The sequence below is a fragment of the Panicum hallii genome, chromosome 4 (assembly GCF_002211085.1).
Source record: "Panicum hallii strain FIL2 chromosome 4, PHallii_v3.1, whole genome shotgun sequence".
In the NCBI taxonomy this organism is placed as follows: domain Eukaryota; kingdom Viridiplantae; phylum Streptophyta; class Magnoliopsida; order Poales; family Poaceae; genus Panicum; species Panicum hallii.
Window position 1 is genome coordinate 24658698 of NC_038045.1, and position 14961 is coordinate 24673658.

Consider the following 14961-nt stretch of genomic DNA (forward strand, 5'->3'; position numbering starts at 1 on the left):
GATTTGGTAGTAATATGCATGCCTATTACTACACATAAATTGTGTTGCGATATTTATCTTTCGTGTTGCAACAGGGTGTCCCTAATGCACCTATTTTTTAGGATTTGTGTTGCAATTGGTTGGGAATACTGCTACACCAATTATAAGTTGCATTAGTACTTCGTGTGTTGCAATAGAAAGGTGCTATGGCGACCATATTAGCGTTGGTTGCTTCTGAACGGCAATTTCGCAACCCTTGATTTGTGTTGCAAATTGCTTGGTGCATTGTGGCAATAGATAGGTGGCTATTGCATCCTTTCTTTCTGCGAGATGCAATAGCATGGACGTATTGCCACAATTTTGCGTGGTTGTCCAACTAGTCGTAGTCGTTGCAACTGTAACAGACTTATTGCAACCAAGTGTTCCTTGGTTGCAGTTAAATTTTCTATCACCACGCTTTTTGTTCTTACAGGTGGGGCCTCCACACAAGTGTTCCTTGGTTGCACTTAAACTGGAACAAATCGTCAAACAAACTGGAACAAATCGATAGATCGACTAGGACAAATTGTCAAACGAACTGGAGAAGGGGTGGCACCGGGCGAGGAGCTCGGAAGAGGCAGCGAGGCGGCGCTGGATGACGAGAGCGGCGGCGGCGCTGTGGAGACGGGGCGGCGAGGCGGTGCCGAGCGACGCACGACAGCCCACAGAAGGCCTGTTGCGGTTGTCTTGATCTCGTATGCCTATGTATGTATGTATGTATGTATCTATATATCTCCATCAGGCCCAACAGATCAAAATCGCATATGTAATATATCCTCTAGATATAAATCAAAAAGAGAAAACAGAAAACAGGCCCAACAGAAGGTCCAGTCGGGAGTCCCCTTCTGATGAGGACATGACTAATACGCATATGACCAAGGCCCAAGCGAAGATAGAGTTCAAAGCCCAATCCACATTGAAGTCCGATTTATTCGCGAGTCCGGTTCGGACTGCAGGAGCAGGCATCACGAAAACGGACGCCCAGGCCACATACGGGCTCCGTTTTGGGCATTCTATATATCGTTGGAAAGCTAAGGAGATAAGCTTTCCAACCCAACTGATCCCATATCAAAATACGTACGGAGTCGATAGGAATCGTCAAAACAACATGACGACCAGAATCTGTCTGGATGCAGCGATGCCAGTTTTTGGGCCCGAAGGCCTTGTACTCCCTAGGGTTGCTCGGCCACCCCTTGGCCGCCCCTCGGAATCATCATCCGCCGAGGAGTCCAATTGAGTGTACTGCAGCTGGGTCGCCGTGCCCGATCGCCGGTGAGAATTCTGAAGAATTTCTTCCTTTGTGGTTGCCGGTCTTCGTACTCTTGCGCGCGAGACCAATTCTAAGTAGATACATTGTTTGACTACTGTAGAAAAAAATGCGTGTACTGTGTTTGTTTTGTTGCATAAATACTGTCTATTCTTGATTTATTTCCTGAAGAACACACACAGTATTACCAACACAATTGTTATCTGTGAACTGAAAAAGAATTCCACCAACCTGTTCGATATTTCCAGCACCTGGGAACTGAAGAATTATTTCCACGCACACACTAATAAAGAACAAAGATAGTATTTCCACCACTCTATTCTTGATTTAATTAACTGATCTATGGTCTGAAACATACTTGTGTGATTCACGGAAGATAAGTGCTCATACTAGCGTGATTTTAATTTTTGGTCTGAAACATGATTTAGGTTGTGATTTTTTTTACCATTACAAATTTTGAATACCCATGATCCAAATCCTGGACCCGCCACTGTATATCTCCCCTGCATATATCCATGCTAGATCATGATCTCTCATTGCAAACATGCATGCAGATAAATGGCATCACACGCAGATAGGAGTTGGATGCGCTTGCCTCGACATTCAGAGGTGTGGAAGGCGAATTTCCGAAGTTTTATTGAAAACTTTGGCACATCATCATCACGACGAGCTGGTGGATCTGTTGCGTGCCCATGTGCTACATGTCAATGCATGATAAGATATCATAACGTGTTTCAGATTCAACTTCATTTAGTTACTAGAGGGTTTGGTGATTGTTTCATCAATAATGAATTCGAAGGCCAAACTTGTTCATCAGCTGAGGGTCGTGTGAATCATGGTGTCAATCCTGATCACAATACTGGTATAAGAGAACCTGAAGATGCACAACCTACAGCTGATGCAGCACCTTATTTTGGAGAAGATGATGATGAAGACGCAGGTGATAATCCTGCTGCCACTAATACTCTGATTAGAAACATTATCAGTGGCTCTATACATGGACAAATCATAGATGCTGGTGAGAAACCAAATAAGGAAGCAGAGATATTTTTGAAACTATTAGAGGAGGCAAAGAAGGAATTGTATCCAGGATGCAAAGATGCAACTAAGGTCTCTTTTATCATGCAACTTTTTCAGATAAAGTGCTTGTACGGAATTAGTAACTCAGCATTGGAGGCCATACTTAATCTGTTCTCAAAGGTTCTCCCTGAAGGCTATTGTATCCCTGACTCCTTGGATAAAGTGCAAAGGGTGGTACGAGGCCTAGGCTTGGACTATATCAAGATACACGCATGTAAGAATGATTGTGTGTTATTTTTTAAGGAAAACAAAATGCTGGAGACATGTCCCACATGTGGGGAGTCTAGGTGGAGAGTTGTAGATAAAACCTCTGATAATGAGGTTGTGGATGGTGCTACTGTTAAGAAGCGATTTCCAGTGAAGATCCTACGCTACTTTCCTCTTATTCCTCGGCTGCAAAGAATGTACATGTCGAAGTAGTTATCTGAGGAGATGCAATGGCATAAGAAAGAATTGGTCAAAGATAGAAAAATGCGTCACCCTGCTGACTCATTGGCATGGAAGCACGTGGATAAAGAATATGGATGGTTTGCACAAGATGGTCGTAATATTAGGCTTGGTCTTGCTTCTGATGGCTTCAATCCCTTTGGGATGCAAAATGTTACATACACCATATGGCCTGTTATCCTTATACCTTACAATTTGCCTCCGTGGTTGTGTCAGAAACAATCTAACTGGTTGCTATCAATGTTGATACCTGGTCCAAAATCTCCTGGAATTGATATTGATGTATATTTGAGGCCCCTTATATTAGAGCTGAAGGAGCTTTGGGAAAAGGGTGTTCCAACATGGGATGCACAGACTAAACAAAATTTTAAATTACATGCTGTTCTACTCTGGACAATTAATGACTTCCCAGCTTATGCTATGCTTTCTGGTTGGAGCACGAAAGGAAAGTTTGCATGTCCATACTGCCACAAAGATACTGATTATTTGTGGTTGAAACATGGGATGAAGCACTGCTACATGGGACATCGTCGTTTCTTGCCCTCGGACCATCCATGGCGCAAGAACAAGGTCAGCTTCAACAACAAGGTTGAAACCAGGGAGGCTCCAGTACCACTGACAGGTGCACAGATACTTGAAGAGTTTGAAAGCTTTGAACAAGTTAGATTTGGAAAGAAGGCATCGAGAAAAAGGAAACGTGACGAAGACCAAAGATGGCACAACTGGAGGAAGATGAGTATTTTTTTTGAACTCCCTTACTGGTCTTCTTTGCTCATCAGGCATAATTTGGATGTTATGCACATTGAGAAAAATATATGCGAGAGCATATTAGGCACTCTGCTTGAATTGGAAGGTAAATGTAAGGATGGGGAGAAGGCCCGACTTGATATGGAGCATATGGGGATACGACCAGATCAGCATCCTGTGATTAGGAATGATAAGTATACCTTGCCAGCAGCATTGTACAAGTTAGATAAGAAGGATAAGGAAAATTTATGCGCATTTCTATATGGAGTGAAGATGCCTGATGGGGTTTCCTCCAATATAAGAAGATGTGTTGACCTAAACTCATGTAAGGTGTCTGGCTTGAAAACTCATGATTACCATCTAATTCTACAGAAACTGTTACCCTTAGTGGTTCGTAGGATTTTGCCAGAACAAGTTGTCATCGCATTGGTTCAGCTTAGTAATTTCTTCAATGCACTATGTTCCAAGGAGCTGGTGCAAGCAGACTTGGACAAACTTAGCAGTTCAATTAGGGAGACTGTTTGCCGACTTGAGATGATATTCCCTCCTTCAGTTTTTGATATCATGATGCATTTGCCTGTTCACCTAGCTGAAGAGGCTAAAATTAGTGGGCCTGTATGTTATAGATGGATGTATCCAGTGGAGCGGTACCTACGTACTGCAAAAGGATATGTGAGGAATAAGGCCTACCCTGAAGGTTCAATAGCTGAGGGATACATACTCGAGGAGTGCCTTACATTTTGCTCAAGATTCTTGGATGTGGACACAAAACTGAATCGTGTTAATCGACATGAAAGCATTGCTGTGAATGAGCCACCATCTGGTCTGAGCATATTTTCAGACATGGATTACAGCAGGAGAGGACAGACTATCCAGATCATTGAAGGAGACGAGATGCGGAAGATGAGGCACTACATAATTTCAAACTGTGATGAAGCTAGTCAATGGGTCGAGTAAGTTACAGAACTGAAAATCATTGTTTTCAAATATTATATTTGGAACTAACAGTGATATACATTTCTATGCAGTGCGCATATGGAAGAACTGAAGAAATATGGTTCAAGAAATCTTCAAAGGCGACACGAGGAACAATTTGTAAGATGGTTCGAGGGCAAGATCAGGGATCTACATGCAAAAGGGGAAGTAAGTACAGAGATGTTTGCACTTGCTCAAGGACCAGACAATCGAGCTCGTACATTGCATAGATGCTATATCAATAATTGGTTATTTCGAACCATTGACATTGAGAAAAGTCTCGTAACACAGAATAGTGGTGTGCTTGTCAAGGGAAACGGTGGTACTGTCAACATGTACTGGTATGGGGTAATTAAAAGAATGATCTCATTAGAATTCCCTGGACAAAAAGAAGTTATTTTGTTCCAGTGTGATTGGTATGATGTGCCTGCTGCCACTAACAACAGAGGCAGAGGATACAGTAAGGATCAATTTGGAGTAATTGATATCGACACTACTCGATACAGGTATAAGAATGAACCCTATATTCTAGCAACACAGGCGGAACAGGTGTTTTATGTGAATCTGGTAAAGAAACCTGGTTGGAGCAGTGTTATTGCGTTGAAACCAAGGGACTTGTTCGCCATGCCTGAATTAGAACTTGAAGACTCAATTGATGTGGGTATCGAACTCAATAATTTACTCAATGAACAACAGGATTTGACAAATTGGTCAAGATCGGACAAGGAAGGCACAACTGGGGATGTCTCTGTTATTGCTCAGGTGCGGACCGAAGCAGTTGACGAACCAGACAATGCGGTCTTTGATGGCGATGACGAAGATGATGAAGATGACACATACATTGATGATGGAGTTGTTGCACCACTTGCTTTTGGGGTAGAAGGCGAAGATGATGATTTTTTTATTTAATACTTGTACATTATACCACTGAGGATGTATTTGATACTTGTCCATTATAACACTGAATGATTAGTTTTTTATTTCATACTTGTACATTACACCCTCATTTCCAGTGATGATGATAATTTATTTTTGTATGCTGTGTCAATAAATTTCCTGAATGTCTGTTCTGTAAGGAGAATGTATGTGTATGTGGAACAAAATCGAGTGCAAAGTTCAATAAATATCCAAAGTACAAGTCACAATTGCTGGCTAAGACGTGTCCTACGTGTAGCACAACAAGTTGGAACAAAGAACAATGGAAGAAACTCACAGAACAATCAGGATGGCAGTACCGTAAATATTGTACTAGCAATGCCAAAAAGGCACTAGTGCAAAGCCTAGTTGTTTTTGATTTTCTTTTTTCAATGATTTTTTTGATATTTTTCTCAGCACAAGCAACACCAGAATAGGAACCACACCAAGTTTCACCTGAAACAGAGATCAGATGTGGTCTACAGAAAATCAAACAGGTATGCCAAAAAGCGTGCTGGACAGAAACTGAATTTTTTAATTATCTTCCTGATTTTTTTTGAATTTTTTGAGATCGGCCTGGTGAATCGTATGTGCAACTTTTCGTTGCCAAGCTCCTGTAAAAATTTCAGCCAAAACGGAGAACCGAGCGAAAAGTTATGCTTGTTTTATGGAAGGTATCTCAAGTTATGTTTTTTCTCGAAGGCACAACCCGGTAGATAGATCAGCAGCGGCTAGGGCACAAATTCTCCCTGGTATGTGCAATGGGTAATCGCGCTAGATGAATCCAATGGGCAAGCTAAAATCGAAGTTTGAGTAATCAAAATTTTCAATTTAAATAAATTACAACTACAAGCAATATGTTAAAGTCTTGAATACTAAAGAGGCGGCGCCCTTTTTTCATCCGAAATCTGCAGCGCCAAATTACCGCGCCACAAAATCACTGGACCCACATGTCAGCCTAAACGCCCATTGATAATAAGCCCCAGAGAACCGACCCTTCGCAAGGCGGCGGCATTGGGCGCAGTTAGGGTTCCACCCGAGAGCGACGATTGGCTTCCTCGTAATCCCTGGATCTCCTTCCTCGTAATCCCTTCGCAAGGCGGCGGCATTGGGCGCAGTTAGGGTTCCACCCGAGAGCGACGATTGGCTTCCTCATAATCCCTTCGCAAGGCGGCGGCATTGGGCGCAGTTAGGGTTCCACCCGAGAGCGACGATTCTCCACGGAAGGCGAAGGATGCCGACGATCAGCGATGCAGCAAGGGGGACTCATTCCTCGTCGACATCGCTGCACACACCTGAGTCGGCGATGCTACCTGCAATGTTCACACCAACATCTGCGAGGGGGACACCACCTGTCATGTCCAGCAGCCATAGGGCGGCGGCTTCGCTCTTTGGGTCACCTTCGTTCCAAAGAGCAACCAACCATTCGGCCGCCGAAGATGCAGTTGACGACTGCCACGATCCAGAAAATTGGCTGCCTTCGTCTCACAACGAGTCTGACAAAAGGTAACTGATCAACTGCCCCTGCCATCCTTTCTACAATGATTCCTTTGTTGTTTTATGTTTATTCAATGTGGAATATGAACTATTATTTGCTTTTATATGCAGAGCGGATGATGAATGGATCATATATGTAATTTGCAAGGGGAGTGATGAGGGAGAAGAATTTGTGAAGACATATAAAATTGACAAGAGTCAAATCACGCTTGGTAACCTAACAACAATGAAATCAAGATTGGGGTATGGGTCCAGGGACTACATGTACTACAAGCAGAGAAGTGCAAATGATCCTGCGGCAGCAACACTGAATGATATCGATTACGATGTTGATGCATTCAGAATGATAGAGAGTAATGAGGCAGAGAGGGAGGTCAGGTTACTTTTATCGAAGAATCCAGTACCAGTCCGATGTGTGTCCATAACACCAATTAAATCCAAAAGAGTTAGCCCAGATCACTATGAAGAAGAAGAAGAGGAACAATCTGAATTAGATGCATATAAAGATTGGCTAGCTTATATGCATTCAAGGAAACAAGCCATGGGTGAGTTATGATGAAGCCCATTATGTTTAAGTTATTCCTTCTGGTGATATATTTAAACTTGTGCTTCATATATATTCATTAGCTTGGTTAAATGATGCATAAATATTTGAGTTCCCCTCCCAGTAAAATGAAGTCAATAAACAGCAAGTGATCACTTAAAGAATGTTTTCACAAAACTTGATGTCATCAGTAATATCCCAGTTAATTTTCTACCTTTGTAGTAGGAAATAGCAGATTAACAATATTTGTAGAATCAATGCGCTCTTGACTGATATAATTGTTCGTTTTCAGAGTTTCAAGATATGTACAGGGACGACACAATCAAGACATACGAAGAATGGTTGGGGGTTGAAGGAAAACTTGATGACATCAGTAATATCCCTCTCCTAATTGTCAAACAAATTACTATTCTCCGTCAAACTTCTAATTATGCTAGCTCATGTGACAATATTATCTGCAGAAGCATTTTTGGATTCTACCAGTCACATACATTCCAGTCAAGACAGCAACCCAACAGCTCCAGTGCAGCCACCATCTCATGCTCGCCGTTGGAGAAACGGAAATAGTAAGTACTGTTTATTAGGGATTAATTTTGTTTCAGTTTTCTGTGACCGAATATGCATATTATGTGGCTTAATATCTATTATTAAATTCTGATCCAATGAAATAGGCTCAGAAAATGGAAAGAAAAGAGGACGTGGTACCCTAAAAGGCTTGAAGGCAACCGCCAAGAGATTCAGGGCGGGCAATCAGAAGATGAAACTTGACTTCTCCAGACTTGGAGGACCAGCAGGTGACAACTACCGCACGTTCACTGATGAAATAGTAATGTTTACAAGGAAAAGGGCACCACTTATTGGAGTGAGAACGTGGAAAGATATCCATGAAGATGTAAAAGAGTCAATAGCAACTGATGTATTGGTAATGATAATGTTTGCTTCTGTACAAATTTAAATTATATACTAACATAACAACTAACCTACATGTTCTTATAAACTATATAACAGGCTAGGTGGGACATTGAGGATAATGATACTTCAAGGAGCATCATATGGGGCATTGCTAAGGAGCGGTACAAAGGATGGCGTTCAACTTTCAGTGCTACAGCCAAGGCATACAACAGCTACCACGAGAGAATGCTACATAAGCCTGAAGAATTAGATATTGTTGAATGGCACTATCTGTTGAAGTATTTTAGGACTGCAAAATTCCAGGTTTGTTCCACATTTGTTACCATTCTTGACATTTCATATTTCAGACAAATAGGTCTGAGTCATTAAAATTGTTCAAATCTATGTATTCTGTAGGCAAGGAGCATACAGAATTCTCAGATTCGAGGCCATAAAAAGACGACACATTTGTCAGGCTCAAAGCCTTTTGCTCAGTGCAGCTATGAGAAGGTAATAACTGCAAGTTCGCATATACAACCTTTGCATGAATTACTAATTTGTTATGTTCTTGGCATATCAGAGAGACCCAGAAACTGGTGAGGAGCCCAATGATATGGAACTTTGGTTCATAACTCATAGTAAGGATGGGCAGTGGAAAGACCAAGAATCTAGGGATGTCTATGTGAGTTCTAAATGAATTAGTACATAACTTAATATAGTCCATCCAAGTAAAAAATACAGGCAATTTCTTCTTCAACTAATTCCAGCATCTGTGCCTTATAAATGTTAGGACAAAGCAAGCAGCCTTATCTCTGAGGCAGAATCAAATGCAGATGGAAACTTCATTACCCAAACGGAAAAGAATGAGATTTTCCAGAAGGCATACAAGGCAGTCACAGCATGCAAGTCAACCAGGTTGCATGGTAATGGGTATCTGGCAAAAAGGCCAACTAGAAGGCAACTGCTGAATGCGGATCGCCAAGATCATATTCGTATTGCAGAGCAACAGCATCAGGAACACCTTGAGCTCTTGGGATCATTTCAGCAGCTACAAGAACAAATTGCAACATGGGAAGCTGACAGGGAAGCTGAAAGGATAGAACATGCACGACAGATCGATGAAATGAAAAAGGCAAGGGAGGATGATTTACAAGCGCTTAGGAAAGAGTTCCTATCGATGATGCAGGCAGCACCTGGACAGACAGCATTTCAGCAAGTAGTAGTCAAGCTAGTTAAAACCTGATTGTCAAGCTAGTTATTGAATGACTTTATCTAGTTAGGTTCTGTATCTAATTGTCTGTACCATTTAATGATTGTCCAACCTACAACATCAATGCAGGCAAACAACAATGTCACTGAAGAAGTTCAGCCAACCCCACAGGATGTGGTCCCTTCACATCAGGTTGTTTGTGAATTGAGAACTTTTTACTGCTATCATTATATACTTAACAGAATGGCACCTAATTATTTCCTTCTAACATTTTTTATTCCCAGGAAAAGACTCAATCTCATGTCACTGATATACCAAGGGCAAACGGCATTCGCACTACAAGAAGTACCGCATCTGCAAGCAACAAAGAAGCAAATACAACAACAGTTCCTATATTCCTTACTACAAAACAGCTAAAGGATGAAGCTGCTAAAAGACGTCAAGCCGCCAAAAAGACAGGAGGTGAAATTTTTGTTCTCCACTACCTGCTGTGAATGAATTCTATTGTCACTGTCAAAGTATTTGCTGTGAATGTTTCTTTTTACTGTCAAAGTATTTACCATAATTCTGTTAAATTTATGATGCACAACAAAATTTATGACTGCCTGATGTTGTTGCCTCCTTTTCATATTTCAGCTCACTTCTTGATAACAAATGTAATTCTTTCTTTTCAGCAAACTAAGGCAGTTCGAATAATGGAGCAAACAAGTGATGATGGGACCATTTTGAAGTCACCCTTTCCTGATCAAGTGATGAGATCGTCTTGAAGTCACCCTTTGCTGATCAAGTTGTTTATTTGTTATCAAAATAAGCTACTATGTGTGTTAGAAACAATCTGGTGTTGCGAACTTATTACTTTGTATTTGGGAAGAACTACGTGTGTCAAGGAATTTTACAGTTAATTGTTCAATCTTGTTTCATGAATGATATATAAATGCTTCATTATTTTTGATCATGTATTATATTGATTTAAATTATTGATGGTGATACAAATAATTGAGCATGGCAATAGACATGTGGCAATACCTACAAAAGTTTGGAGGCAACACCTTTCCACATGTAGCAACCCAATATTATGGTGGTAATAGAGGCATGAACTTTTTCCCACCAAAATGTTCACGAAGCAATAGAGATCACAACTAACAACCAATCAAGTTTGATGGCAATAGAGTGCTCCAACTATACCCTCCAAACGATTTTGGTGGTAATAGAACTGTATACCTGTGGCAACCAAACAAACTTGGTGGCAATAGAGGTAATGACATATTGCACCCAAAACAATGTTAGTGGCAATAAAGGTGCTTGCCCTATAGCACCCCAAACACGTTAGTGGCAATACAATGGTTTGCAACGCAAGATTATACACATTGCAACGCATTGGGTAAGATGCAATTGAACCTTTTGCAACAGCAGATGCGTCGCAATAGGATAATTTGCAACCTACACGAGCGCACCCTAAGATGCTACTTGCAACGCCTAATTGTGTTGTAATAGAAAAAAAATTGCAACCAACAAAAGACATTCGTGGTTGAAGGCTAATACCACAAGACCTTTTGCATCACTTTTTTACAAAATTTTTTGGGTGCAATTGTGGCTATTGCACCGAAAAAGGGCATATTGCAACATATTTCCGGCGTTGCATTAGGGGTAAAATCTAGTAGTGTCAGAAAGGCTGTCAGTTTGTCATTTGTATTCTGCTCACGGGGCCTTGGGTTGGTGACGACATTGGTCAAAGCTTCCAGTAAGAGGTTCTGGTTGTTCAATACTTGCACCAGGTCAATGGCCGGTGGGGGTGGGGCATGTTGTGCTCCTACTTGGCTTTCTCCTCCCTGCTGGCTCACTTCCTGATCTTCCTGATCTTCCTGGTCGGGGGCATGTCCTTGCATACCCTGTTGTCTCTCTGTACTTGGAGTGGCATGTGCCCGTCTTTGGAAGGCCCTGTTGTTACGCCTAGGGGCCGTCTGCGGATTTGGTAAAACCCTTATGAGACTTAGATTTGAAATTAAGTGATATTTTATTTTTGAAAAGCCAGACTCCACCTACTGCCGGCAATCGCATAGACTAACAAGCATCAAGTGCAAATAGTTTTTATTTATTACACTGAGGTACAACACTTGGGGGGAGTACGGCTACACACTACACGGTCGGGTACAAAGGCCACACAAGTGGGTGGGCACAATTCTAGGCTCGGGGCCGAGACGGCTTCATCCCGGGGCACCTCTAAGGCATATTACTCACGGGGCGAGTCGTCTTCCGGGGCGGAGTGAACTTCCAGTGGAATGAGTAGTTCTTCCTCGTCGTCCTCGAGGATCCCATTTTCCCGGGGCTGTTCGACAGCTCCTCCTTCTATGGCTGCAGCTGTCCTTTCGATACCTTCGGGTGGAGCTTGCGGGGTCCTAAAAAGTCCTCCCCATCCTGTGATGGGTGTTCCGATTAGGACTTGGGTTTCCCCGATTGCCGGGACGGGCGTCCCGCCGCTGGTCCACTCTTGCATGCGCCGATCCTGGATCTGCCTGAGGCTTTCCTGAGCGACGGCTTCGCTACTTATAGCAGCCGCGGTCCTTGCTTCGGCTTGAGCCACCCGGATTTGGTGCATCCTCACTGCAAGCTCAGCTTGCTCAGCCCGGTGAGTTTGCTCCCTTAAGATTTGGGCTTGCTCGTCGAAGAGCTTGTCCAGGGAGATGAGGTATGCAACCACATGGTATAAAAGGTCTTTATGTTGGCGGCGCCGTTCCAAGTTCCTCATGCGGGCTTGCCAGACTTGCGTCCTGATGACCGGAGGAAAAAGCCTCATTGGTGTGGGAATGAGGAGTTCTTCGAAGATCCAGCACAGGTATCGGAGAGCTTTTCTGATGGCCAAGGGATAGGCATCCTGATGTTGAAATCCTGTGGCAGTCACTCGCCACGGTTCGATGTCGGGGTGGCGGGTGCTTCTAGCGATGGAGAGAACCACCCTACAGCGACGAGTACCGAGGTGTTCGTACTCCCTGCTGTAGTACCTTGGGCGCTCGTTAATACCGAGGCGCTCCAGGGAGTTGATCAAAAGGCGGGGAAAACCAGGTTCCTCTTGGCAAACGCCCTGGGTCCACCCATTCTTGGCCATCTGAAAATAAAGGTAGGGTGAACAAGCCTTGCGCACAAGGTAGGGTACAAGAAGGATAGGTGTTCTTTATTAGGGTCGGGTACATTTTCCAAGGATACATCATTACTAGGGTGATAGCTCTAGCTTAGGTACTCTACTCTCCCCAAGGGAATCCTTCCCCGATCCGGTTAGGTCGCTTCTTTGGCGGAAGGCACTGCTCTAATACCTCTCCTTCCGTCTGAGTGCTCTTATCCTAATGAGTTTCCTCGGGTTCTCCTTCCAGTAGTCCAGCTTCCCTTCTGTGCGCCTCGATACGCTCCCTTTCTTGAGCGTCACGTTGCCATATGTCTCGGAGAGAGGCTAGGGAGCTCTCAGCTTGAGCCTCAGCCTCCATTGCCCTCCTGAATTGTACTTCCAACTCTTGCTCCGCCTTTTCTGCCCTACGAATTTGGTGCTTCAGTTGTTTTGCCTGCTCGCTGTATAGTCGATCTAAGCCAGTGAGATAAATGGACAGGTGGGAAACCGTATCCTCTAGATCTTCTTCCTCCCTTCCTAATCCTCTCATCCGGGCAATCCACGAGCGTCCTCCCTTCCAGTAGGTGGGAAAAATCCCATAGGAGTTCGCTGAAGATGATGCCTATAGACCACGCGTAAGCGTCGCAGGGCTTTTCGGGCAGCCTTTCGGAAGGTGTCAGGGAACCCAAAGCCAGTGGTGGAGATGAACCAGGGATCCACGTCGGGGTAAAGTGTGCTTTTTCCCACGAAGATCATCAGGTCACACCGAGGGGTCCCTCTGAAGCTGTGCTCTCGGTAGGTGTATTCTGGTGGGTCCACAACTCCGACGCGTCCCAGGCTGAGTAGCAATAACTTCGGAAGGCCAGGCTCTGTGGGGCAGATCCCGTCACTCCATCCATTGTCAGCCATCTGGAATCAGGCAAGGGCCAAAGGTAAGTGTCGTGTGGAAGGATAAGTTAAGTGGGGAAAGTTTCAACGGGAAATGGCTTAGAAAAATGTCCTTGGTCTTAAGGGTCGCGTCCTACGGCCAACCTACGGCTCTGATACCACCTGAAGCGTCCCCTCATCCGAGGTGACTTAAATATGATATAAAAATCAGTCCCAGGAGGCTGATACACATTTATTACATCAGATGGTACATTACCGTACAAACCTCCGTGGAGGCGGGCACTCGATACAAACGATAACTAGTAATAAAACATCTATGGTAATACACCAAAGCATGACCCACATGGGATCCAGCTCGGGCTCAGAGTAACATGCTAGCAGAAGCATCTTGCGGAGGGCCAACACCACAGGCAAAGTTGGGCGCGGACACAACCCCTATTCGACGTCTTCGATAACGTAGTCCGGGTCTTCCTCTGAGAAAACCACAAATATATATAGGGTGAGTACAAGGGTACTCAACAAGTCCAACCACACCCGCGGAGGGGAGATAACAGAGATCATGCACGGTTATATCAAGGGTGGGGTTAGGGTTTATTTACGATAAAGCAAGGTTTTACACATGCAAGGGTTCTTTTAACAAAAGCACTTTCTCAAAACGTTTTTATAGTAATCGAATCATAAGTAGAGTTGATCCTACACAAAGGATCCAAGTTTTAGTGCCACCGGACTCCACGTCCACAGTAGCTTACTGCACAACTGCAGAGTACTTTCAAAACAACTCACGCCACAAAACCAATCATCCCGAAACATCTATTGAAGTGACCATGCCGTAACGCGTCCAATACCGTGGACACGGCTATTCGAATAGATTTTTACACTCTGCAGAGGTGGTACACTTTACCCACAAGTAGGGTACCGCACTACGAACACCTTAATGTCGTGGCGGATCCTAACAAAGCCATTACCCACCTTAGCTGAAATCTAACTAGCCAACACGGAAGCTACCATGGGGTTAATGACCTATCAACAAGGTCATAACCAGGACATAACTCACACAGATCGTATTCCTTTTCCATGGTCTCCCGTTGCTCACCCACTCTCCTTTTGGCTAGCAGAACAACTAGTGGGGTTTATGCTAAGCCGTTGCCCACACAACGGTCGAGTGGTTGTACGATAAACGGGTTAGGCAAGATGACACCTCAGTTCATCCTTATATTAACCAGACGGACATCTCCCGACCATGCTCAACCACAAAGGTACAAGCACGCTAGAGGCATTTCACACAGAAAACGCCGTCCATCTCGTCAGACTATGTCTTTATTTTATTTTTCTCAAACTCCCATTTTATTTTTCAAACACTCGTACTCTTATTTTTAGTAAGGCTC

General features: G+C 43.6%; 1 protein-coding gene across 1 annotated transcript; it reads left to right on the plus strand.

The window, feature by feature from the left end:
• The first annotated feature begins 2836 nt into the window (after positions 1-2836).
• LOC112890404 lies at positions 2837-5443 on the plus strand. Its single transcript, XM_025957299.1, has 6 exons — positions 2837-3472; positions 3932-4512; positions 4588-4702; positions 4826-4882; positions 4943-5040; positions 5125-5443. The coding sequence occupies exons 1-6, from the start codon at positions 2837-2839 to the stop codon at positions 5441-5443; spliced, it is 1806 nt and encodes a 601-aa protein (XP_025813084.1).
• The last annotated feature ends 9518 nt before the right edge of the window (positions 5444-14961 follow it).

What these genes read in the sequence shown, in the direction of transcription:
- LOC112890404 (XM_025957299.1), top strand. Translation starts at nt 2,837, where the DNA reads ATGCGTCACCCTGCTGACTCATTGGCATGGAAGCACGTGGATAAAGAA. An exon ending in TCAACATGTACTGGTATGGG is followed by an intron (nt 4,883 to 4,942) that starts GTAATTAAAAGA and finishes ATTTTGTTCCAG; the next exon opens with TGTGATTGGTATGATGTGCC. An exon ending in ATCGACACTACTCGATACAG is followed by an intron (nt 5,041 to 5,124) that starts GTATAAGAATGA and finishes TGGTTGGAGCAG; the next exon opens with TGTTATTGCGTTGAAACCAA.